At 48.1% G+C, this 26,357-nt stretch overlaps 1 protein-coding gene across 1 annotated transcript; it reads right to left on the minus strand.

Moving 5' to 3' along the window:
* Positions 1-1,495: 1,495 nt before the first annotated feature.
* LOC149326226 (chromosome-associated kinesin KIF4-like) lies at positions 1,496-26,037 on the minus strand. The gene is made up of 10 exons (XM_089564504.1): positions 25,697-26,037; positions 20,883-21,160; positions 17,997-18,157; positions 17,244-17,335; positions 15,599-15,712; positions 5,369-5,606; positions 3,055-3,175; positions 2,815-2,905; positions 1,870-2,051; positions 1,496-1,645 (listed from the first exon to the last, which is right to left on the minus strand). Exons 1-10 carry the CDS (start codon positions 25,917-25,919, stop codon positions 1,496-1,498), a joined length of 1,650 nt encoding a protein of 549 aa, XP_089420630.1. The 5' UTR covers positions 25,920-26,037.
* Positions 26,038-26,357: the final 320 nt, after the last annotated feature.

A 26,357-nucleotide genomic window follows, 5' to 3' on the forward strand; every position in this document is an offset into this window, starting at 1 on the left:
AGAGCAATTACAAAAAACGAGACCTCAAACCTCTTCTATTCAAACCTAAAGTGTGAGTATTTTTGTTTAGTATAATTGGGAGGTTGTGTGATAACGCTTGATACTTATAAAAGGTTCGGAACCGTGGGATTTCCCACAAATCTTTATTTCTTGTGGGTACGTTAGCGTCGCAGCGCTGCAGTGATGCTAATGACATAGTTGATTTATTGTAGTAAGGGAGGAAAAGTAAAATGTTTTCAATAGTCGGAATTCATAAATATCCTCAATACAAAGTATTTCAAATGACCTAAAGGTACTCGTTGTAGTGGCCATTGGCTCCATATTCGCAATATGACGAATTATTCTCTTTTGTATTACTAGAAGCCTGTTTAAATTTCTCTTTGTTGTTGTGCCCTATACTAAAGCACAATATTTTAGGTGAGAATTAAATAACGCTTGATATATTTAAAGTTTCGCTTTCAAAGGCAGTATACTGCGGCAGTGTGCTACAGCTCCTGTAACTGAAGACAGTTTTCTACTTAGATAATTTTACCGCATACAGATAATACTACTTAGATAATAGATTTTACCGCATACAGCACCATTTCACATAGGTGGTTGAATCAGTACAGGCATTAGCAAAACATACTGCATGCCATAACACTGACACCAAATTCCATATGTCCTATCAAGTGCAGCACAAATCCTCACGTGGACATGATAATAAAAAGATCTGAAGACTACAAGTTGACATGGTAATTATGACAGCTTGTGCAGGCTGGAAGCCCACTTTTGTACGTGAGTGTACAAACATGGTGCACAACTGGTATAATGTTCAGTAAGTGCTACATAATGCATTTAACATGACTGCAAATGTAAAAAGTTTGTAAAAAATGTTCAAAAGCATTCATATCACAAATGGCCAATATCACTACAAATGGTGAACAGTGGAGCAGTTGCGATGAAAATAGTGCATTACTAAATGCATGCCATTTAGTACAAGTCACAGTGGCTACAATGATTGCAGCATGAGCACAAAGTCCTCATAGAGACGAGTAAACATCACAGCTGTGTTGATGAGGTGGTACGCAAGTAGTCTTTCGCTGAACAGCAAAACATGAAGCACAGTCATGCAGAGCTGTACAAAATATATAGCCTGTTGCAATGCAGGCAACACTGTATAAAAGCCCCGTTTTGCAGGAGCTCAATGGTTAGGCCAGTAACACTTGTGCATCTTGCAGAATGGAAAACTGGAGACATCGGAAAAATGCAGATAGAGACTGACTAGACATCAAGCATCCGCTACTTTCAGAATGTAAAAAGACACCATTGGAAATATGCAAAAGCAAACTGACTAGAAAATATCACACACCTGCATTCTGCAGAAGGTAAAAAGGCACCATAATAAAAAAAAACTATAATACATATCACATAAAGAATAAAAAAACTCTACATATCACACATAGCCTTCTGCACCTTGCAGAAGGCTTTAAAAAAAGGCACTGAAATAACACAGTCAATTTGATGGCTGCTGCTGCTGGCTGTACAGCAGCAACATCAAACAGATGGCCACCACCAGGTGCTCCTGCAGGCGCACCAACTCTGCCCTGATGTGTCTCTCCGCCCCGGCCAGGTCTGTCACAGCGGCACAAACCTTGCTGAGGTGCTGCACACCCAAGGTTCAGTTGCAAATTTGTGCTCCTCACAGACGTTCAAGGCTCGTTTCTCTTTCATGTTATAAATGACCCACTGAAATACACTGGGCCACGTCCCACAAGAGGCAGCCATGCAAAGGTTAAGCACAGGTTTGGAACCATGAATGCAGCAGCATTATGTTGCGTGCAGCTGCTTCTGATGTAAAAAAGTGTGGTGGATGCTGTCAGCACGTACCTGCAGGAGGCGTGCCTGGTATTCGGCATCCTGCCTGTTGCGTGCCTCAGCGAGGTCCGCTGTGCGGCGCTGTTGGAAAAGGAGCTCATCCACTCCGATGGCATGAAGACTGTTCCGCCGCATTGGGCGGCCGGGAAACGTGGGCGGTGCGGGTGGTGCAGTGGGCTGCTGCTGCTGGGTGCCTGTCGGAGGGAAAACAGACGCAATGTGCACTTGCCATACAATGTGCAGCACGATGTGCTGCATAATGCAGCATGCAGCTCACTGCAGCAAAATGTTTGCTGCAATGTCTGAGGGGAGCAGTTGTACTTCAAAACAGTTACACTCAGTGATATGACAAAGGCAGCATTGTTTCAGTGTACTCAATGTGCACATCACCCTCGGCACAGCTCCCGCTGTAAGGGGGCAAAAAGCACAACATGCCAATGCCAGATGTGAAGCAAACTTTTGAGGACATTTTAAAACGACTGTGACTGTATGACGCTCCTGCAAATGCTATTCATTTGAAGCCCCTTACAAAAAGGGTAATGTGGAGCCTGCACAGACTGCATACTGGCAGGTCAACTTAGTTGCTGTGTCAGCACGCTGCTGCTGCTCCTCCACTTGATCGCTTTCCAGCACCACCTCACTCTGCGCCGCCCACGACGTTTCGGTGGTGTCACCTATACGAAATCATTACATAAGCCACAACTGCTCATTTGACAGTTTCAGCAAAGCACGAAAGGTATAGAAATAAAATGTGTGGTTAGTCGGCACTGAGGCACAATGAAGACGAAAACGCACTACCAGAAACGTGAAGGTAAAGAAGCTGAGGCTGCATTTGCGGTCTCTAGTTTATTCACTCCTACACCTCCCAAACTTATAAAAAACACACATGACGTCATCAGCACTGTATAGCAGCTATAACTTATACACATAAAATGGTTTGAGCAGCAGTTCACCTACCAGCAGCTGAGTGGGCCCCGCTCTGCAGGCCGCTCGTGCCCGGCTCGCTGCCCACTGAAATTCTGGGTGGGAAAGGTGGGCTGGGCTGCTCCTGCAAGGAAACACAATGCCACACGTTCAAACATGAATGTCTCGAAGTTCATCATACGGTTTCGGTGAAGAACCCTTCATTACCAGCAAGCTGCAAACATTGCAATAGTCGGTAACGTCCTAGCAGTTGACTAACGACAGTGGACATACCTGCTGCTGGCGAGGGACATAAGCCCGTTCAAAGCTGCCCCCGACGCCCGTGGCACTCACTGGCCCGATTGACTCTACGAAGTGGCCAGCCATCCTCGGCCGCTTGTCTCCACCGGTACCCCTGTGATAGGATGCGGAAAATTATGTTCAAGCGGTACTCCACAGACCAATGTTGACAGGCTCACCCTTGGCCAGCTTGCAGCCACGCCAACTCCGCGCGCTGCCAGCAAGGAAGCACATGCCAGGTATGGCGCCAGTGCTCCACAGACTTAACTGCCGGGCCCTCTCTGTTTAAAGCGGCGGCAATTTCATCCCATAGTTCCCGCCTGCGAGTCGCTGTCTACTCTGGCAAGAGCTCTGACGCTGGCCGTGCCAAGGACGGATGCTCCTCGAGAAACTCGAGGTGCATCAGCTCTTGCGAAAGGGACATGCGTCGGCGCTTCGGAGGAGTCGCCATTTCAACTGATAACGTTTTTTCGCTCCAATTCCCTGGGCGATTTATTGGTATCGGACAGGGAAATTAACTCTGTAGACAGGGAATAGCAGGGAATAGTTGCGCTGCATTGGAACAACTTGTAGCAGAGTTATTTATGAAAGAGCAAGGACGATTGAGAGGTTTAAACTGTGTGCCTAACAGTTTTGCTCGCCCTCGCTCGTTCCTATGGTTGGTCGTATTCCTTCAGTTTTGTCATCGATAGTAAGCGACCACCGGCAACAAACTAACCTCAACAAGTTGTCTTTGTCGATTTTCGTGCCGAGAGCTCCTTGCAAGTTAATCTCTGCACACCCACAGCCTTCACTGCCTTCAATCACATTTTTCTGTGATTGTATACGGCACGTAATAAATGAAGGAACTTGCATGGAATAAGCTGTTTTCTTGCAAGCCGCCATGTTGACGCTTAACCACTACTAGTGCGCCCTCAAGGCAGCAGAAGCTACCCTACAGCAAATTTAATTGCAAAACTGAGAACGCTTCTAATTTTCCTTCACGTTGTTTAGGTTTCAACACAGTTTGTTAGCAAAATAAAATGTTATTTTTTTATTCATTGCATTTTTGTTTCTTTTTTAGCTGACAAGTTCAACTTCACCGCTGTTGGCGCATCTCTGCTGCAAAAAAAAGTTACTAAAGAGCAAACTTAATTTCAACACTAAGAACACTTCTTATTTTGATTACCGTGGTCAAGTTCCAAAAACAGTTTCGTTTGAAAATAAAACGTTGCTAATTTTGGTGTCTTAACAACAAAGCGTTAGCATAAGGCCCCTTGTCGTGCGAATAAATGCTTCCGGGGCGGAGCCCTGCTACTAGCCACCGCAACCTTGCTGCTAATTGGTTGATTCCGCGGTCGCCATCTCGCGGTGTCATCATTTTGACGTCATGCTTTCAAACTTGAGAGCGATATTGAGAGCGGTGCAGAATACGGCTCCTGGAGGAGGTAGCACACAAGAAGGCTGTTTAACGTGAACAGCAGTCCACAACTGATTAAAACAGCTACGAACATGTCAGTTAAGTTCAGAGAAAGGAGCTGATGTTGCTCAGAGGCTATGTTAGTGCTTCACTCTCACTACACGAGTTCCTGCAACCTTCTCCGGGTCAAATAACCACAGTCACTCATGTAATGTTTCCCTAATAATTTGTTAAATTTGGGGCAGAGGTGTATTCGTTATGGAAAATAATAAATCGTTAGAAATTCTGATGACAAAAATAGTGATTGTGTTCACTGCAAAGAAGTACAGCATTTCATTTGAGCAAAGATCTCCCAAAAGATGTAACCGTAAAAAAGAACTTTTTCCTAAATCGAGCAATAACCAGATGTTTGGTGGTGCCAAGAAGTCATCCTGTTTCTCTGTAACAAAAAAGAGCAATCAAACCACCATATTCTCTGCAGCACTTTTGCTGTGTGTCAAGGCCATTGAAATGTTGATCCTTGCATGCATGGCTGCTCAGCCTTCTCAGCAGCCCTGTAATATATTGATATTTGCAGTCAAAGTCAACCTATTGTTGTAACAGTGAGGCACACAAGCAGAAAATAGTGGCATAATGCATACATAAACAATTAAAACAAGCTCGTGCAATATATTCAGGCAAATTTTTCTTCTTCATAGTTACAATCAGCCACATAACCTGTCCCTTCTTGCAGCAATACTTCTACCAGCATTCTTCTGGGCAAATCCTCACTAATGCTCATGAGATCCCCACCACATGCCTAGCCAAGAACAACTCATGAGCAAACACTAGGGCACGTCCTCCAAAATGAGGTAACACTTGAAACAAACTGAAATAAGTGAATAACTGGGGTAAAATAAAACAACTCACGTCAAGGGCAGGGCTGGATGCTTGGCCACAGGTGACAGGCTCTCGGTCGTCACGAAGGGAGCAGCGTCGGAAGCGGCCATCGAAGCGGCATCCTCCTCAGTCCCCAGCAGAGTGCTCTCCAGTTGAAGAGCTGAGGTGCCAGGGCGGTGCCTTAGGGAGCTGTTGCACACCGACTTGGGTGGCACCCGGGTGTGCAGTGGGGGTGGCATGTCCAGGTTTCTGCGGTACGGAGTGCTCACTGCACACAGAGAGAGAAAAGGGACGGCATGTTTTCCTCCTCCACGCACACAGCGACGAAGGTATGGGATGAACTGCCGCAGTGGACCACCTCTGTGGACTCTGTTGATGGCTGGCTTAGTCTTGATCTGCCGAGCCCTGTCTGCATAGCGTAGGGTGCTGACTGTCTCTGCGACGTTGCCGATGGCTGGGCTGATGCAGGCAATCATCACTGCGAAGCTGCTGTCGTTCAGGCAGTCTGCGCAGAGGAGACTCTTTTAAGCATTGTCCTCAGGCATGCACAGGGAACCTCTGATCAGCTGTTTGCTGATCAATTAAATATTGTCACGACCAGAGGGGCCGTGGAGATAGGCGTCGGGAAGAACCCAAGACTGGGAGCCTTCTTTTAATTACAGCGCCAGGTTCCAGGACACCAAACAGAACAAGCGCGCCTCGAGAGCCCACCGCCGCTTCGTCGTCGTCTTCGACTCAGCGCGGAGGCCACGCGGAGCGTTAGGCGCGTGGCAATATGTAATGCGTTGGAACCAGGGTGTCGAACCGGAATTTTTTCGGGTTCTGTTCAGGTTCGTGTTCAGTTCCGGGTTCGGCTCCGGAGCGACATTCCGTTCCGGTTTGAACAGGTTCGGATAGCGTCGAACCTGTTCAAACAGGTTCGACACCCTGGTTGCAATATGGGTGAACAACATTGCTAAACAAAATTCTGCTTCCTTAGTTTATTAAAATGTTAATATAAGACATCAAATTTAGGAGCTGCATGTCCTTGCCAATCATTAGGCATTGGTGGGTCTACTAGACATCAGCTCCCTCCTGTAAGTCTACTAAAATGTTAATACAACATATCAAATCGAGGAGCTGTATGACCTTGTTGGTCATTAGTCACTACGCAGTGGTGGGTCTGCTACATGACATCAGCTCCTGCTTCCTATTAAACACATTAAATACTACAGCTGAATTTTCTGGCAGTTGAAACCCATGATATATTGATAATTTTCCTCCCACACTTTAATTATTTCTAAAGCAGCTAAAAATTTCTCTGCTTAATGCAAACTAGTTTACTTTTTGCAGTGTCAGTGTCTTGCCGGTGCCATTTAGAAATCTGACATGTATACTTATTTTACGTTCATGACTGTGGTCCATTCGCTATTGTTACAAATAATTTTGGGTATGGTATCCTATGTGGGGGTTTAACGTTCCGAAGCAACACGTGGGCTTTGAGGCGCCGTAGTGGAGGGCTATGGATTAATTTATGCCTCCTGGGGGTTCTTTCACGAGCGTTGGCGTCGTACAGCACACTGGTGTTTTTGCATTTTGCCTCCATCAAAAGGCATCCACTACGACTCTCATTGTGTTGAACCATTCTGCGAGCCACTTTAAACATCAGTCCCTGTCCCTGCTTCTGCTGTCATTTTCACTTTGGAAACTCAAAACAACAAAGGAGTGTAGCATTTATTTATTTATTTATTTATTTCACATACTTTCAGGGCCCGAAGGCATTACAGAAAGGAGTGGTACAACAAAAAAAAAATACAGTGCATAGTTATGCAAAACAAGTTATATGATGGCAGAAAACACAGTTTTCTTGAAGTTCTCAACATCGGTAATGGCAGCGATGGCACCTGGCACCTGGCAGCATGGCACCTGTTAGCTAAATGGCACTTGGCCGCATTGCTGCAGCAAAGCGCCTGGGTAGGCATACTGTCACAGGGCATAATAACGTTCTAGTAGAAATCAAGAGGATGAGATGATTTTGGGTGGGACATACAATGTGAGAAATGGACAACCAGCAATATGACAGTGTAAGAGAGTGGATTCCAAAGGAAGGAACACCTCTAGAACTTCATCCATAAGAACCGATCGTCATTGGCACAGCTGGAGTTGCCCGAGCTATTGAGCAACTTCCACTTATTTGTAGCCCTGGTCCAGACGGCATCAGCACCAAACTTCTAAACCTTACCGCACACGTGTTGGTTGCCTTACTAACTTCAGCACTCATTAGGTACAGGATGCATTCCCGATGACTGGAAAACAGCAAACGTCACCCCAGTTTTTAAATCCGGTGATAGCACATCACCGGAAAATTATCGCCCCATATCACTAACATCAATTTGTTGCAAGCTGCTCGAACATATCCCTTATTTACACATAACGACCCACCTAGATACCAATAACCTGCTTATTGCTAACCAGGAAAAGTCCGCTAGGTGGCGCCACCCTGGTTAGCTGGCTGCCTACCGCGCTCTGCTTTAACCTGCCCCTGGCCTAGTCCAGGGCCTCGCCCGCCCCTGGATTTACACTCCATCGCTTCAGGAAGGCTCCCGGAGCACGTGAAAACCATCGGCATCACGGCCCGCTGCCGAACTGGCCCTCCAAGCGTCTCCAAAACTGTGAAGCGGCGCGGCGCCTCGCTAAACCTAACGCGCCGCGCCTCCACCGCCGCAATGCAGCGTCTGACCAAGCCCCTGCAGCCCAGACCCACCGATGCCGCCACCGCGGGTCCTGTTCCAACCACGTCGACAGCCGTCTCTCAAACGGGTACGTTCAACGCCGCCCACGCAACCGATCACATTCCTGCCGCACTGCACGCCTTGAGCGACGCTGGGAGCACCGGATCGACGGCCGCGGCGCAGCCGGCAGCGTTCGTCGGCGGCGCAGCGTCCACACCTAGCCAACTCCACGCTACAAGGGACGCCAAGGGCTTCGGGGCCATAGACGCGTCGCAGCCGGCTGCGTTCGTCGCCGCCGCTGGAGCCGCTGCACCTACTCCAGCCAAAGGTCCCACTGACACCAAGACCTCAAGCCCGACACCCGCGTCGCACACTGAGACTCCGGCTGAGGACTCAGACATGGACCTTACGACGTCCCCGGCAGACGACACTCCTTCCCAGGAAATCGGCTGGACCACCATCGGTGCAAACCGTAAGCCTGCCACCGCAGCCCGACCCCGCGCCGAGCTCATCACAGTTGCCATCCAGCTTCCCCCTGGAACCCTCACCCCCAAGCTACCTCTCTACGACGTACTCGCCGCAGTCGCCTCCGCTGCTCAACTTTCCTCGAAGACCAGTGCCGACATCACCCTTCAGGCCAAGCCAGCCCAAAGCCTTGTGTTTCTAAAGACTCATTCTCCTCTCACCGCCCACCTCCTACTCTCTGTCACGCATCTTCAGATTCATGGTAAGCCTGTCACCATCAAAACTTACACCCCCCATCCTCCCATCTCATGCCTCGGCGTCATCCATAACGTCGGGGGCCACTTCACTCCTGATGACCTCATGCATGACCTGGAATCTTTCAAAACAGATATTCTCGCTGCTCGCATGATGGGATCCACTCAATCAGTGCTCATAACGTTCGCTGGCACCGTCATCCCCCACTTTGTTTATTTCAAACGCGTTGCCTTCCGGTGCCGTCCTCATAAACCTAAGCCTCCCACCTGCACCCGTTGTCTCACTCTAGGCCATCGCGCCCACCAGTGCCCCCAGCACAGCGTTCCGGCCAAGTGCCGTCGCTGTGCTGCTCCTCTACCCGCTGACCCTTCCGCTCATGTGTGTGCCCAGCCCTGGTGCGTTCATTGCCAGGTGAACACCCACCCCTCCCTCGACCCCACTTGCCCCTTCATCCTTGCTAAGCAACGCGAGTGTGCTAAAGCTGCATACCTCCGACGCCTAGCTTTGCGCCGGGCCACTCAACCCACCAACCCTCCCCCCTCCTCCTCCTCCTCCTCCTCCTCCTCCTCCTCCTCCTCTAATCATGAATCTCCATCATCTCCGATCACGTCACCACCAGGCTCCTATGCCGCCATAGTTAAAGGATCCTCGGTGCCAGCGTCCCTCTCTTCCACTACACCACCCTCTCCATCCTTGACTGACGAGAACCGCTCCTTCGACCTCCGGCTCGCAATGCTGGAACGCCAGCAGCGAGAGCAGCAGCGCATTTCCCACGATCTACAACAGCAGATACATGCCTTGACTCAAACCCTCCAGACAACCACCTCCTCTCTTACCTCCCAGCTTAGCAAGCTAAATGAGCACCTTGCCACGTTCACCACTCCTTCCTCCAGCGCCCAGGTCGCCCCTTTGGCTGACCTTGTAGAAACCACCACACAGGCACATCACACTCGCTTGGTTCAGCTGGAAACTTCGGTTCTCCAGATCCTTACCACCCTCCAAGCACAATCAAAGCAATTGGAATCCTTTGCATCTATGCTTCAATCCGTCCATGAGTCACTGCCCCCGGCAAAAAAGAAGGAACGCGTACCATCGCGTTCCTCTCCTCTATCATAATGGCGTTTGGCGAGGACCTCGAGATTGTGCAGTGGAACTGCCGAAATCTTTGTCACAATAAGACCCCCCTCCACCAGTATCTACTCACCCGCCCCTCCCTACCTCATTTTCTCCTTCTCCAGGAGACCCGGCCGGCCCGCAATGTCCCAGGCTACCGCGCCTACCATGCCACTACGGCCACACCACTTGCGTCTATTTATGTACGCAGTGACGTGCTCGTAGAGCAAATTGACATCCCCTCCACCCTCCTTAAATATTTAGTTGGTGTGGTTTATTACCACCCTTCTTCCCGCATCTCACTCGTCCTTTTGTCTTTTTACAACCCCCCTGTCACTTCCTCTTTATTCTCTGCTCTGGGCAAATTCCTTCACTCTCTTTCTTCTACCTCCCATCTCCTCTTTGGTGGTGACTTTAATGCCCCTCACACACTCTGGGGCTACCCACAAACCCTCAAACCCGGCCGCCTCCTCCATTGTCTGGCCCAGGAACGCCACCTCACCCTTCTTAATACTCCTGGCTCTCCTACTCGAGCGGGCACTGCCTCACAACGCCCTACGACACCCGACCTCACTTTCTCTCGGGGTTCACTTTCCTTTCACTGGCAGGTGACAGCCGAAACTCTTCTAAGTGACCACTTTCTCATCCATATCACCACCTCTCTCTCCCACATCCCTCGCTGTCATCCGATTATTCACACTGACTGGCATGCTTTTCGCACTAATCTCGCCTCCGACTCCTTTCAATCCTACGACGACTGGACGTCGCGCATCTCTGCAGCGCTCACGTCCAGTAGCCGTCGCGTTCGCTCTCGTTACCCAATCCAAGACCCAGATCCTCACCTTCTCCGTTTATGGCGTCGCCGTAAACGTCTTCAACGCTCCTTTCGCTCCCAACCACACAATGCCCAACTTTCCTCCCGGATCACTGCTTTGCGGGCCGAGATCGTCGCCCACTGCGCCTCCCTCGAGCACTCTCGTTGGAGTGCTCTTTGTGACCGTCTTGACTCTGCATTGCACTCGCGATCCACATGGTCTCTCTTCAAATCCCTCCTTGGCACTAAGCCTGCCCTTGCTCCCACTCTAGCTAAAGCCCTCACTCAAGGAACTCCCTCCGATGTTTTTGATCAGCTCGCCTCTCTCTATCTCCCGCCCCCTCTGGCACCCTCCTACCCGGTGTACTGCGGTGGACCTAACCCCGATCTGGACCAATCCTTCACTCTCCGGGAGCTCGAATCGGCTCTGGCTGCTAATGCTACACGCTCGGCTCCCGGTGAGGATGCCATTACATACACCACACTTCGCAACCTTCCTGACTGCGCCAAAGAATTCCTCCTTAAAACCTACAATGATGCATGGGACAGCGGCTGCCTGCCCAGCTCCTGGACCTCCTCCCTCATTTCTATGATTCCAAAGCCGGGCAAGCCTCCCTCTCTCTCTAACCTCCGCCCAATCTCCCTGACATCATGTGTTGGTAAGACCCTTGAGCGAATGGCCCTGACTCGCCTCTCTAATTTTCTCGAGACGAGGGAGTTCTTCCCTCATTCTCTCATCGGCTTCCGACGCCACGTCTGTGCACAGGACATGTTTCTGGTTCTCCAGCACACGTTTCTGTCACCTACCCCCTCTCAAATTCACGCCCTTGTGACCGTCGATGTTCGCAAAGCCTTCGACGGTGTTTGCCACGACCACATCCTTTCCCAACTCGCCTCCCTAGACTGTGGCTCCCGCATGTACTGTTATATCCGCTCATTCCTCTCTAAACGTGTCGCTCGCTTTCGAGTCGACACCTATCTGTCCGACCCCCACAACCTCACCCGAGGCACTCCTCAAGGTGCGGTTCTCTCTCCTACCCTTTTCAATCTTGCTATGGCCCCTCTCGCCTCCCAGCTAGCTGAAATTCCCGACCTGCATCATATATTTTACGCCGATGACATCACTCTCTGGTGTTCATCTGGATCTCCCGGTCACGTACAGGACACCCTGCAACGTGGCCTAGATCTCATCGACTCCTTTCTCACCACCGCTGGCCTCTCTCCTGCTCCTGAGAAATCCGAGCTTCTCCTTCTCAGCCATTCCTCCTACCAGCGCTCACACAACCACTTCGTCTCTCTCCACCTTTCTGGCTCTCCCATTCCTGTCGTCACACAGTGCAAAGTTCTTGGCTTCCCTTTGCATGCGGCTAAGAATGTGCAATCCCTTCACCGCGCTGTCACCACCTGCCACTCTGTAACTCACCTCCTGCGGCGCGTGGTCACTCGACGCTCAGGTCTCCACGAGGCTCACGCGTGCCGAGTTGCCCACGCGCTGGCCCTCAACAAGGTCTTGTACTTTGCACCCTACGCTTCCTTCACTCAGACTCAACTTAACGCTCTCGAGACTGCTCTTGTGGGCCTCTACAAGGCAGCTCTCAACCTTCCTATCACTACCTCTACCACTAAGCTCTTTGCCACAGGCCTCTTCCATCCTCTTCGTTCTCTTCTCAGTCTCCATCGTGACTCGCAGCTTGCCCGGCTTTCCCTTACCCGTCAGGGTCAGTGGTTATTGACTCAAGCGGGTATCTCGCCCATTCCAATCTCCCCGTTTACCTCTCCTATTCCCACCCCCGCCCCCAATCTTCGTATCCTTCCCCTCCCGACCAACATGTCCCCCGTCCTGCACGCCGGACGTCGTCATGCGGCCGCACAGCACCATTCCCCTCTCTTTGATACCCAGGGTGTAGCTTACACGGATGCCTCCTTCGTGGCTCCTCGAGGTTCCTGCGGCTACGCCCTGTACCATCCACACCTCCCTGCTCCTGAAACCCACACCAGCGGGCCGTATCTACACCCTCCAGACGCATTGTCCCTCGAGGTCCTCGCCATTGCGCATGCCCTCCAGTCATTTTCCCTCCTTCCCTCTCTCCAAGAGTACACAGTCTATTCGGACTCACAAGCCGCTATACACCACATACAGAAACGCACCCTGACCCCTTCTCTCCAACAGGAGGTCGAACGAGCGGTCTCCGCACTGCAGCCTTCCATCGTTTTCCTCCGCTGGGTCCCTGGGCATTCAGGGATTGACGGCAATGAGCTGGCCCATCAGCTCGCCCGCGACACAGTTTTCCGGGCACCGTTGATCCCCTGGCCCAAGCCCTCGGAGGACGGTGGGAGACTCACCCTTCGCCGCACCATAAAAGAGGTCTACCTTGAGCTCCGCCTCGACAAACGCCTTTACCCTCCCCCTCATCCATCACTCACGGTGCCGGAGTCTCGCCTTCTTCGGCACATTCAGATGAATGCAGTTATCACCCCGTCCCGCCTCTTCCTCTATCGCTATCGATCGGACCCTTCCTGTCCCAACTGCCCCTGTATCTATGCGGACCTGGCTCATTGCCTATTCTATTGCCCGGCTGCTCAGCAGTCGGGTTCCTTCCCCCCACCCTCTCTATCCATCACCACCTGGCTCGACTGGCTTGGCGCTGAAGGGGAAGAAGAACAGCGGCTTCTGGTCGCCCAGGCGGTCGAAATGCTCGGCCTGTAAATTATGGTTGATTAAAAGTCTTTTACTACTACTACTTGCTAACCAGCATGGCTTTAGGCAAGAAAAGTCCTGTCAAACACATCTATTTGAGCTCATAACAGATCTTTGTGAATCGGTACACGAATTAATATATACTGATGCCATATTTATAGATTTTTCAAAAGCTTTTGATTGTGTTCCCCATATAAGACCAATGAAGAAAGTTAACAACCTTCAACTGCACCGCGACATCACCCGTTGGATCAAATTCCTAAGCAATCACTCCCAAAGCGTCAAAATTAAAGAGTATTCATCTAAGAGTTCACGAGTCATATCGGGAGTCCCACAGGGATCCGTCCTAGGGCCATTACCATTTTTAATTTACATTAATGACATAGCATCTAACACATCATCCAATGTACGACTATTCGCTGACAATTGCATGATCTGTAGAAGGATAGTCGCCCCCTTGATGCAGTTATTCTACAGACCGACTTAGTGTGCCTAAATGAATGGTGCCAGCTATGACAGATAGAAAATATTTAAAAAAAAAACAAAGTTGATGACCTTTTCCACGCGCACTAATACACCTTCTAATGTCTACACAATTAATGAGAATATAGTTGAAAGAACGGATTGTTTTAAGTACCTCGGTGTTTATATCAGTGCTGATTTAAGCTGGAACACTCACATAAATCACATCACAAACAAAGCATTTCAGAAACTGGGACTCATCAAACATCGTCTATATCTTGCCAACCCCGAGACAAAGCGTCACGCGTATACTACTCTCATAAGGTCAGCTTTAGAATATGCATTTTTAATATGGAGTCCAAGCAGCATTTCATTAATTAACCGTTTTGAGTTTGTGCAAAATAAAGCTGTGAGGTTCATCCTTTCTTCATACTCACCGTATTGAAGTGCGCCATTACTGAAGCAAGCAATCAATATTGCTGACCTTATCACTCGACGCAAGTTCTCTCGTTTATCGTTCTTTCATTCTTTGTACTACGATGACTACCCATTCACAGCTGATCGCATCGCCCCTGCCCATCATATTTCATCCTGGTCTGATCATTCCCACAAAGCGCAACCTATCTTTGCATGAACACTGAAGTATCAAACATCACCCTTACTTTTATCTATGGCAGAGTGGAACTCGTTACCGGCTGACATAGTTGCTGAAATTGAGTTATCACATTTCCAAACAAAACTTTCAGTGCACCTTGGTCTACAAAACTCACCGCGATATTTTCAGTTTTGTTGAAGAATTATGTCTTATACGCTCAACATATGTATCCTTCAGCGGCTGCAGTGGTGTGTACTTACAAGTTGTATGTATAGTTATTGTTTCTGTTTGGTAACTACTGTGTGAAAATATTCTGTATTGTGTTGTTTTCATGCCCTCCCCCCTATGTAATGCCCACTTGGGCCTTTAGGGTACTTAAATAAATAAATAAAATAAATAAAACTGTGGACGGCGGAGACCACAGGCTGGGAGATGAGACCAGGGGACCTGCTGGGACAGGGAAGTTACAGCTGGTAAGGACAGGCTTACTGGAGATGAATGCCCTAGCCTAGCATGCCCTAATGAGGGCACAGCCATTGGCTGTTAAATATGTGAAACAAGTGCTGTATTCTAGGGTAACAAAGTTAAATTCGTAATATCGCTGCACTCATCATCTTTTTTAATGTGCTAATTATTTCCAAGCCATTTGCGCTGAACTGTGCGCCCATGACAAGCTTACAGGTATTTTTTTTTTTGCCAAGTTTCAAAAACAATTTCAATACAAAACAGATACAAAACTGTTTCAGTTATACTCAAGCCATACTGAAAGTGCCTCGTGCCACAAAAAAAAAAAAATTTGCTTTGAGCTCACTAGCCCTTTTGCTTTAGCTACCACGATTTCTTTGCAGGCCATTCATGGCTTAGGGTTCCAGTCCAACAAATATGAAACTTTTCCTTGTGTCACCATGCACTGCCAGAGTTAGCTCAGCAGCCATGCTAAAGCGTCCTTTCATATACCAGAGGTTTTGCACAAGCCGCAAAGTAAGCGCCATATAAGCTATAGAGATTTGTATATTTTTCTTTGCTTTAAAATGCACCTGTATCATTATGTGCAAACTCTGTTTCTAACTTGCATGCTACATGATGCATATAGTATAGCAGTGTACACGGCTTTCAGGGCAGGCTGAGAACGGCTGTCAGTACTCACCGCTCAGAATGCGTGTGAGTGAAGAGTACCCGTAGGAAATGCACTGTGCCTTCCCTGAGCACAGAGAATTTATGACATTCCTCAGGGCTAGGAGACCAAAGTGGATGAAGATACCTGCAGAAAGTGGCATGCCCGACAAATCCTCAGAGTCATGAGGCAAACAGAGAAACAGCATATCCCTTTCCTTGTTCTGTGAGCAATGCGCAAAACAGAATAGGCACGGTGACCTTGCAATTGATCAGCTATGAGCAGTTCATACAGTGACTAGGTCGATGAGTAACACATGTCAAGGTTTATGGCCTCCTAGTGGTTAGCTAAATGCAGACTGGGATTGAACCTGCATCTTTTAGGTCAGCAGCCAAGCACCGTACCGCGTCAGCTAGGTGATTGGTCATGTGAACAAAACAGCTTTACATTTTTTTTATACCAAAGGCCAAGTTTCCTTGAACTTCACGCATTTCTGACTACCGCTATGGTGGCAGTTTCACCAATAAAAGACCAGCCCACTCATTTATATGGTTTTAATTTATTCCGGTCTTTAGTGTATTGATGCTAGAAATTATATCTGATGATCTTGAAGAGCAATAGTAATTAGAACTTCTTGGTTAATTTATTTATGGGCTGGAAGACATGGTGGTGACACTAGGTTAAGTGACGGGAAAGATGCAGTCCAACCAAGCTTGAGGTGGGCCAATAAAGCTGGGTCAGTGAGTTGGAGGTATCGTATCTTCCAGTATATAAGGTGCAACACACTTTAAGTACCACAACATCATCAGCTGTTCTTAGTCTGCAAAAATTTTGCTCCTGCGTGTAAGTCACACCCTCACAATAAAACTACTCCATGGTTGGCACAATGAAAGTGCACTGAGAAATCTTTTCATGTATTTTGTGACATTCCTGCTATGGTACCATCAGCAGCTGTTCTAATTCTCTTCTTGGCTCAGTCAGAGTTTAGCAGCAATGCATTGCTTGTTTCACGATTGAGCCTCAGCTGAAAACATCTTGAAGTGTTATTAAAAAACCAAAGCAAACGAAGTGCCCATTGCATGTGACATGGTCATTTTTGGCTATTCTGGATTTTCATCTTCTTGTATGAAACGCAGAAGATGCCATTTAAAAGCCTATGAAAAAGTTACCATGTCATCTCGCGCAATTTACACTGTTGACTTTAAAAAACATACATGCACATTTCATAATGTAGGTTGCAGTGACTAAAAATTTTGGAGAAATCTGTCACTTATACACCGGAAGATAAGGTAGACTAGCTTCTTCAGTGTCTTTCAGAAAACTTGATGCTTTAGAACCGGAGTCAGACAGATAGTGATGGTGATCTGCCTCCTGGTAGTCTTGAAATAATTTTCCTTCTTCAACAAATAACCTGCCCAAATGGTTTGTTTTGTTCACCAGGGCCTTTTATGGCAAAACGCCGTTGCAAGGGGGGTCCTCTAGGAAATGAGCAGCTCAGCCCCGTTTGGCATGAAGGCCTTTCCCTGAGACCCAATACGACAATCCCAAAGGCTAAATTTACTATGCCCTAGCTGTTACATATCCTACCTCTACTATCTGAATACCAGTACCACCACCTTTGTACAAAGGCACTGCTTCCCTTCACTCGCCCCAATAATAAGAGGGGAGCTTATTCTACCTTCTTCCTTCCGGTCTCCACTGCTGTGTATCCACCCGGCAGCCTCCGAGCCGGCCAGGTCAACAAGCTGCAGCTTTGAGGTAAACATTGTCCTGCACAAATTGGAATGACCATGTAGGCAAGCTCTGGCCCAACAAACCTAATGGCAACAGAAAGTGGTACCGCTCTCAGTACTGATCGGACTTAGCCATGAAACGGTGTGCTTTGCTGGCAACAGCTGCTTCTCCCTTTTGGACGCAGTCACATAAACATTTAGACCTTATGAGGGCCAGGTTCGCGGATGAATGCAGCTTCCCACTTCTACCAGACAAAGCATCAAGTCTGGCTTGGTTTATTAGGGTTTAACATCCCAAAGCGACTTAGGCCAACAGGAGCACCGCAGTGGAAGGCTCCGGATAATCTTGACCACCTGGGGTTCTTTACTATGCACTGACAATGCACGGTACATGGGCCTCTACCATTTCGCCTCCATCAAAATATTGAAATCCAATCGCCATGGCCAGGAATGAACCCGCGTCTTTTGGGACAGCAGCCAAGCACCATAACCACCGAGCCACTGCGGCGGCACGAAGCATCAAGTGTTAATGCTAAATGTGTTGTTGCATAAAACAAACTGCAAGACAAGCCGGCCAGCAGTGATGCCGAAAAAATTTGAAGCTCTTGTCTCTGCCAAGCTGGCCCAGATAAAACCTGCCGACACTTGTGGCAAGAAGAACAGGGATGTGGGCAGTATCGCCCACCACCACCGCTCACCCTTCAACCTGTCCCTGCAGGTGGACACTGAATATGGCGTGCGAGCGGCTGGAGCAGCTGTTGAGCAGGGTGGCAGCCGTGCTCCGGTTGCGGCTGCCTTGCTCCAGGCAGTGGAGTGCCTCCTCAAGACTTCCCACCTCCCGCTGGACCAGCCCTGGGAGCTGGACACAGGGCAAGCAGTGTGAGCACTTCCCATGCTTTCCAGGCAGAGTACGACTGTACAGCCCAGGATCCCACAACTGATACAAGCGAGCAATGGACAGCAACAAAGGGCAAAATGTGCATTAGACTGTGCTCATGGCTTTGACCACGTCAAAGCCACAATGAGGCTTCCAAGGATTGCCTGTAGTGGATATGCAAAGAGCCAACAAACCCTCACACTGCAAGAATATCAGGCAAAACTGCACTGTCTTCCCTCCTCAAACATGCCCACCACTCAACACGAAACAAGCAGACATCATCTCTAAAGTACAGACGAGCACTCCTCTCACCCCACTAATACCCACCAGCTTTGGATGGTAAGAAAGAGCTTACAGTCCTGAATGTCTGGAGATCAGGGCAGATACAGAACCCATCCTGCACACATGTACCATATTTACTCGCATTATGATCGCACTTTTTTTTTCAAAAAATTGACGCAAATTTTGGGGCGTGATCATTACGCGGGGTAAATTTTTTACAAAAAATTTTTGCGCATCGAAAACGCAAACAAGTTACAGACAGACAACCCTAGTCACACAGGCGTGCTACCCGCGGTTATACCGCATTACATCGCTAAACGCGGTTATCGCGAACCTAGCACACAAGCTGGCCCGCTTCAAGATCGTACTTTCTTCGCACTAAATCACGTTCCAAGAGCAACGCATCAAAATAAGCAGTGTGTATAGTGCTGCACGATGGCGCTTTTATGCAGCCTTTGACCTCGTCCGATGACGCAGCAACGGTGTACAACAGCAACGTCTCGTGGCGCTCAAGCTACGCATTTTACCACCGTTACACGAAAAATCTCCGGTCCCTGCCACATCACTGATGTATAGTCTTTGTCAAAAGTAACCAGGCTGCATGGTTTGCTTCTAGCCCGTACAGTGGAGCACTTACAGCTTCCCTAAAGCTGAAATGGCCGTTAAAGGCAAGGACTGGGGGTCTTCTTACCTTCCATCAACTTTTGGTTTTTAGGAAAGTCACAAGGGCTCCACAGTACGAGCTAGAAGCAAACCATGCAGCCCGGTTACTTTTGACAAAGACTGTACTTATGTGACACGTTCGCAACGCTCGGAGCACTGGATTGCGCGCGCTTACCGCAATGGTGCCGCAATGATGGACGGCGCTTTTGAATTGACCAACGCTATAATGAATATTCTACTTATGGTGCTGCCTTACTGACAATCGAATTGTTTCATATTAAAAGAAATATATACGATCGATTTCAGCGACGTCTTATCAGCGGAGCTGGCATGCTGGCGGGTCAGTCGCACTGCAACGGCGACAGCTGCTACGCGGCTCTGAACGTAAAACTAGCTTGTATCGCAGTTATTACTCCTACCAGCAACTCGGTACAGGCCTGCGATCCTCAAGGAGGATTCATTTTTGACGTTCCCATATCCCAGGGCTTATTATTTATGAGAACAAGAAAGTTTAGCCCGATCACCACGTCACTTCGTTCGTTGCACCGCAACCCAGAACGGTGACGAGCCTTGCGACAACGGCGAACCGTGATTTGAGATAACTGCAGTTAAGTTTGGTATCCGCGATTAAGCGTAACCGCTTTTGGACTGCCTGTGTGACCGCAGGTCAACCAACAGGCAGCTGCCGCTATAGTGCTGACATAATGCTGACATAATGGTCAGCTGCACGTGCCATCTCTCAGACAGATGGCAAGTACGATCATCGTCGGCTAGACTCGACATCGTCGACAAATCGCAGCGGTAAGTTCGGGGTGCGATAATTACGTGGGGAATAAAAAAATTGAGTTTTGCCAACAAAATTTGGAGGTGGGATCATTATGCGAGTAAATACTAACACTTCCTTTACCCCTCCCTATTTCCCACCCCTCGCCATTCTTCCTTGGGTGCTTAGCTCCATTCTGACTATGAACCATCAACAAATCTTAGTGGCATAAGCACCACTTTTGACCAGGCTGTAGCATTGCCTAGAGTGAAGCAACGGCTGGCCTACTTCATGGCACGTCATCAAGCAAAATGATTTTCGGCAGTGTCTGCACCTCACGCACTGAAAGAGGGGAGGGCTTAGGTGAGCGTGGAACCTGTTTCAAGTAGTAAATGGTGCCAGCCTACCAACTGGTGGCAAAGTGCTCCACTTTGAGATGCACATCAGACAGAGCAGTGAAATCAGAACTTGTCATATGTGTCGTGTTTTTACCTTGCCCTGGGAATATGGTCACTGTTGCATCACTCACAGTCTCACAGACATATGCAGGCAGTACTAATGTTACCGTTATGAAACAACGCTGTCAAGTTGAGGTGACCACGCTTTTACTCCCAAGTGCAGTGCAAACAAACTTAAAATGAACTAGTCCCTAAGGATGCATATACACTGCAGTCACATGTGACTTCACAGCAACATAACTTTGTGCACAATGCAAAGTTGTGTCGCTTGTAAGACTCCATCACAGGGACTCTAGATCTTAATGTTGCAAAAAGTCGCACCTTAATGCCGACTGGCAGGAGTCCAGGAAAGATTAAATGAATGGCCTTATGCAATGAAAATAATAAGAGGCTTTTTCAGGTTTATGTGCGTAAGCCCTGCAACAATTTCCGCTTCTCAAAGGAACATTACACTGGGGCAACACGATGGTCCATACGTTAAGATATTCAGAACAACCCCGCAGTAAATGGGTGAAACCCTGGGAGAAAGGGTGCCACCCACCACAATGACCTTGCCCACTTCACGAATGGGGACGGCCTCTCGATCCCTGGGGCCCGCCAGGAGGTCAAAGACGCTCTCGTTGTAGATTTCCAGGAAGGAGACCCTCACGGTCCAGCGGCCTTCCGGCTGCTGTGCCAGGCCTGAGAACAGGTCTCGCAAAGCCCTGGGGATGATGCCAGGGTTGGCTGCGGCCACTTGGCTCTGGCCATAGTTGGTGCCCATCGTGTACGTCTTGCCAGAGCCTGTCTGGCCGTACATCAGAACGCAGCAGTTGTAGCCTGGGTGAACAAGAGTCTGTGGTAAAGACCACGGCAATGCAATACTGGGACAGCACTGAGCATTAAGGGGCTGAAGTGGATTTTCAAAATACGCATCCTTCAGGCAGAGCACCTGCTTGTGAAATGCAAGCAGAAAATCAGGCATTGTCTTCGTCTACAGGCCCCCCTGCTCTTTTCCGTAGTACCTATAAGCATGCCTACATACAAACCTTCTCAAAAACCGCAAGCCATAAGTTCCATACATGGTAGAACCTAGGAGGATATAAAAAAACTGCTGGAGTGGAAGCCTCCTATACTTACCAATGGGCCGGCATGAAGCCAGTGGCTGCCATCTTGTGGTGGGCAAAAAGCACTTAGCACACCACCTTGACACCACAGTCAATGCAGCCTTGCAGCACTTTTTTGAGTAATTCTAGTTCATGAGACATAAAAGAGCAATGAAAAGAAATATTCACCATTTAGTTCAAGTTTTCAGGCAAGAATGGTGCATTTAATTATGGGTTTATCGCCATTCACGTTTCACGACAGTTGCGTTCGCCAGCTTGTCATTTTACTGGTTTTTGAAAATAACCAGCCTTGATAGAACAATTCTAGTTCATGAGACATCAAACAGCAAATAAAAAAATATTCACCATTTATTTGAAGTTTTTCAGGAAAAAGGGTGCATTTAATTATGGGTTTTTTGCCGTTCATGATTCGGGATATTTGCGTTCGTCAGCTTGTCATTTTACTGGTTTTTGAAAATAACCAGCCTTGAGAGAACTGCTCTCACCTTCTCCTCAACCATCTTTCTGTTTTTCTCCTTTGTCACGTGGTGGTCTTATCTTGATGTAGTACTCGACTACTTGCTTGCATAAATTATATACATGGTTGTCGAGCTTGTAAAAGTCCAGAAGATAATTATCCAGCAGGGAAAACTATTTTTTTTGCTGTTTGGCTCAGTACCTCTAAGACTAGCTGCTTTGTCCTTCCGTGGATTGCTTTCACCTTTTTAGACTCTGCCGCCAGCCGACGCAGCCCTTTCTTTGTTGCTTCACCGAGTGCGATCACATCCTGCAATTGTGAAATCAGCCCGCCTCGGTTCTTCAGTCTCACCAAAGGCGGTCGATCACTCGTATGCAGAACTGCAATGCACTGTACGCACGTGCTTCCTGCGGCAATCTTCCTGGCAACAAAGCCTGCGATATAGGATGACACAGAACTCACGGAGAGTGAAGAGGCTTTCGAATAGTCAATACGAGTGGTGTAGTGGAGGTCTTCCAACTAGACAACCTCCGAAACTTCTGACTTCCTTGTCATTGTTATATCCGCAGATGAGTAATCCTGAACTGCCCTTGCAGATGCACTGAGGATGGAAACAATATCCTGTGAGCAGTTGCCACAAAGGGATGACTTTATTTCAGTTTGCACAAGAAGGTGCTTGTATGCCGTAGTGAACTGAGCAGCTGTGGGGTTGTTGTTGAACCCACCTCGTCCACGAATGCAGCCTAGGAAAACTTCTGCGTGATCTTGACTCATTTTGCGCATCAAAAGGTAGTTCAGGTGACCTTTACCGATGAGGTCATTATATATGTTTTCTGTGCTTTTCATGCAGATCAGGAAGCCTACAAATCCTGTCTTTTTTGGTCCTTCCAAAATATGACGCCCAGATGGATCCTTCAGTCCTTTGATGTATTCCTGAGCTTCAGCGAAAAACGGTTTCCAACAAGCCTCGTTCTGCTTTCGCAGAGCACCCTTGTAAGATCTTGACATAGGATTTCTCAAGTTGAGGAGGTCAAACAACCGATCAAAGAGCCTCACAAACTTCACCGTGGCACTTGCTCCTCTAAACTGTTGCACTTGTAGGAAGTTTTCGCAGAAATCCAAGGCATCAGCGACCGACGAACTGAGTGCTTGCACTGCAAGTCAGACTTTCATCTTGTTTCTCCCACTGAATGTGAAGTTTCGTGAGCTTGTTTACGAAGCTGGGAGCCCTCTTCCTGCTGCAAAGCATCCAGTGCCTTTATACAGGCCCACTTCACGTGATGGCCTTCAGCATCAATGACGTGGCTTAAGGTCGCCAGCATGTTTTTGACCAGCTTTATCATGTGGCAAGCATCTAGAATGATCCGTACATCCTTTGATTCATCAGCTGGGCTGTTAAAAGCTGCAGAAAACTGGGGAGAGTCAGGGCACAACTCTGCTCCGAGACATTCTGCCATCATGAAATTCGATGATGCCCCATCAAATGTTAGGCTAATCATCACAACTCCAGCGGACGCCAGCCTTTCGATGCATTATTTTGCCAACTCAGCCCTCTCTGCGCCCATGAGTGAGTCAATAAAAAGTAACCGACTGAAATTTTTAGCCTCATATTGATGCCTACAGCAATGAAAACACATGCATAGCTGGCTTCAGGGAGGCTGTCATTCTCAAGGCCTGTTCCAAAGTGAACATAAAGTACCACCTTGCCGCCGACAAGCTCGACGTGCTTCCTAATAGCCATGTCGTCTACAACAAGAGCGCAGTACAGCACTTGTGTGCGACCTTTAACCAGCTTAAAGGAAAATGCTCCATCTGTGAAGCCTGGACGTCCATCAACACTTCTGTACCATCCCCTGAGTGTGCACTGGGAAGGCAAGGCATCGTTGAATTTGGAGCGAACATATTGATACGGGGCTGGCAAGTAAAAATGCAAAGTCAGCGCAAACGTACGGAGGTACTTCCCTTTTGTTTCTGCTGTTGCTCTGCACAGTAGTTATTGAATATGGGGAGAAAATGTCGTCTCAAATACCTGAGAACCTTCCTCAGATGGAAGGTTTTTTTTTTAGTTCCCTAATAATTTGTTCGGCTGTTTGATTTTTTCTTGTCAGCCTTCGCTCGCTTTGCTGTAGTGCCTTTATCCTTTTCCTAAGATGCAGCGTTTCTTCCTCTGAGGCTTGCAGTTTCTCCTTATACCACTGCTTCGTAGGTGAAGCTGTCGGGCCTGCTTCCTCACACCCAGGTGTTTCGAGGTCGTCAGCAAGCAACTGGAGCCACTCGCAGCTTCGGTGGTGGTCGCTTCCTTTTTGCCTGAAATAAAAGTTTCGAAGCGTTAGCTTTCCTTAGCTCTTTTTCTCCATTTTGCGCCACTATCTGCTGCAGCAAGCCCATCTACAAGGCCATAACCTACCACTTGCCGTGCTTCCCAGCACCTCACGGATAGAAGGCGAAGGCTCCAACCACTAGGCCACCGCTGGCATGGCCGAATGGTTAGCACTCTACTAGGTTTCCACTCTTTTACGATCACACAGCAGCTAGTGCTCGATCATTCCTCTACAAACTCGTAACTGTGCGGCGATTTCTTTTCCTGTTTGACTACCCTCAATCATATAGTTCGTGCCTTTTCATGAAACAAAGGTAAAAGAGACGATGTCATAGAGCACAGCAACTGAACAGTAACTGCTGAACGAGTCCGAGTCTGCTGCATTTGTAGCGTCCTCTTTTGATAAGCCCTAGAACGCTGATTTCATTTTTTCAAAATCCATATTTCAATGGGGTGCGTAAGTAAAGGGCGAGCAAGCGAGGGCATGCAAAAAAAAAAACCTCAAGAGACACAGTCCAAATGTTCATCACTCCATTAAAGAAATTTTTTCATTGTAAAGCTACTAAATACATCTTGCTACAAAAAATGAGAAGCACAGTACACACCTTCAGCGTATTTGCACCTGCCGTCGTTCATGTTGCATGATTTTATGCCGAACAACGACACGAACCATTCTTCGCTCACCTACCAGTATCTGGAGATGGCTTGGAAAGGCAAGAAACAAAGTAGGCACTGACCCAGGTTGCAGCCGTGTAGTCTGGCCAGTTCAATCAAAGCAATCCGATGTAAAGTGTTCTGAACAGAGGCGATCTTCTTTTTTAGGCTGCCAACTTTCCCTGCGAACTGCTTGTTCCCAAACACATCATTCCTGAGCATCCTTAGGAAACCTGCTAATGATACGCTGTTTTAAATTTTAAATATCTCCGACATAACGATTACTAGTGTCAACTGCCCATAAACAAAACGGACACCACGCCAACTTCTAAGAACAGCTCTCTCACACTCACCTATGGAATGTAATTCCCGGTGCCGAATTCACACGGTTGTGCATCCTTATGCTACGCATGATGCCACCATGCTTGCTGAATCCGCGTTTTAAAGCACTCGAGTTCACAAAGACGTTGTTTTGCACAAGAAAATTCACAGCACTGCACGCAAAACGCCGTGCGGCATCCTAGCAGCCTCGAAGCGTGCGGCAGCCTAGCGCTTTCTTGCCGACCACAAGATGGCGCCGTGCGGCTTCACTTCCACTGCGCCGTCTACACTCCAGCAGTTTTTTTTATATCCTCCTAGGGTAGAACTAAATGAGTTCTGTGACAGGGGAACCGAACTTCTGAAAAACTTTTTTTCCATTTACAAGTTTGATCAGCGAAGTAACAAACACCAACAAAAAAATGCTTTTTTGCGTTGCAATTAAATTAGCAATCATTCAAGGCAGCTTTAGTGTGTATCATTCACAATGTACGACTCACCAGTGGTAATCTTCCCTATGAGATCAGAAACACAGCAAGCATAGAGGTCTTCCTGCGTCGTGCTTGTGTTGAATACGTAGTCAAAGCTGAAGCCATGCTCACGGGCCACAATGAGCTGAGCTCTCTCGGGCATCATCTCAATGAAGCCTTCCTCGCACTGGGTTTGCTCCTCTGGAAAGGGTGGCCGCACCCTGACAGCAACTTTTACCGCCCCATCCGCCATGGTTTGCACTGCCACTGGAAGAGGAAACCAGACATGTACCGCTTAACAGATACCGTACACAAATGCCATGCTGAGGCACTAACCATAGCCTCTACTAGGATGGCTGAAGTTGACCTGAATTGAATCCTTATTGTGCATAAAGTAGACAAATACAAAAGAAGACTTTGGAGTCGCTAAAAGAAAAAAGGGAGACTCTGAAGTTGTTTTATATGCAGCAATAAAAGCATTAGGAGCCCTTTTCTTGAGCGTATGCTACAAGATTAACACACTAACTACCAATGTACTAAACTATGCAAGCTATGAGCCGCTACTGCTTCTGTCACAAATGTGCATGTCATTTCATTTTATCCTTTTCCTCATACCTTCATTATTGACATTCAGTTAAGGGTTATTCCACAGTCACTTTAAAAGAGGTTTCAAACATAAAAAACCTTTTGC

The sequence above is a fragment of the Amblyomma mixtum genome, chromosome 10 (genome assembly GCF_055824585.1).
Source record: "Amblyomma mixtum isolate Tamu chromosome 10, ASM5582458v1, whole genome shotgun sequence".
NCBI classification, from domain to species: Eukaryota; Metazoa; Arthropoda; class Arachnida; order Ixodida; family Ixodidae; genus Amblyomma; species Amblyomma mixtum.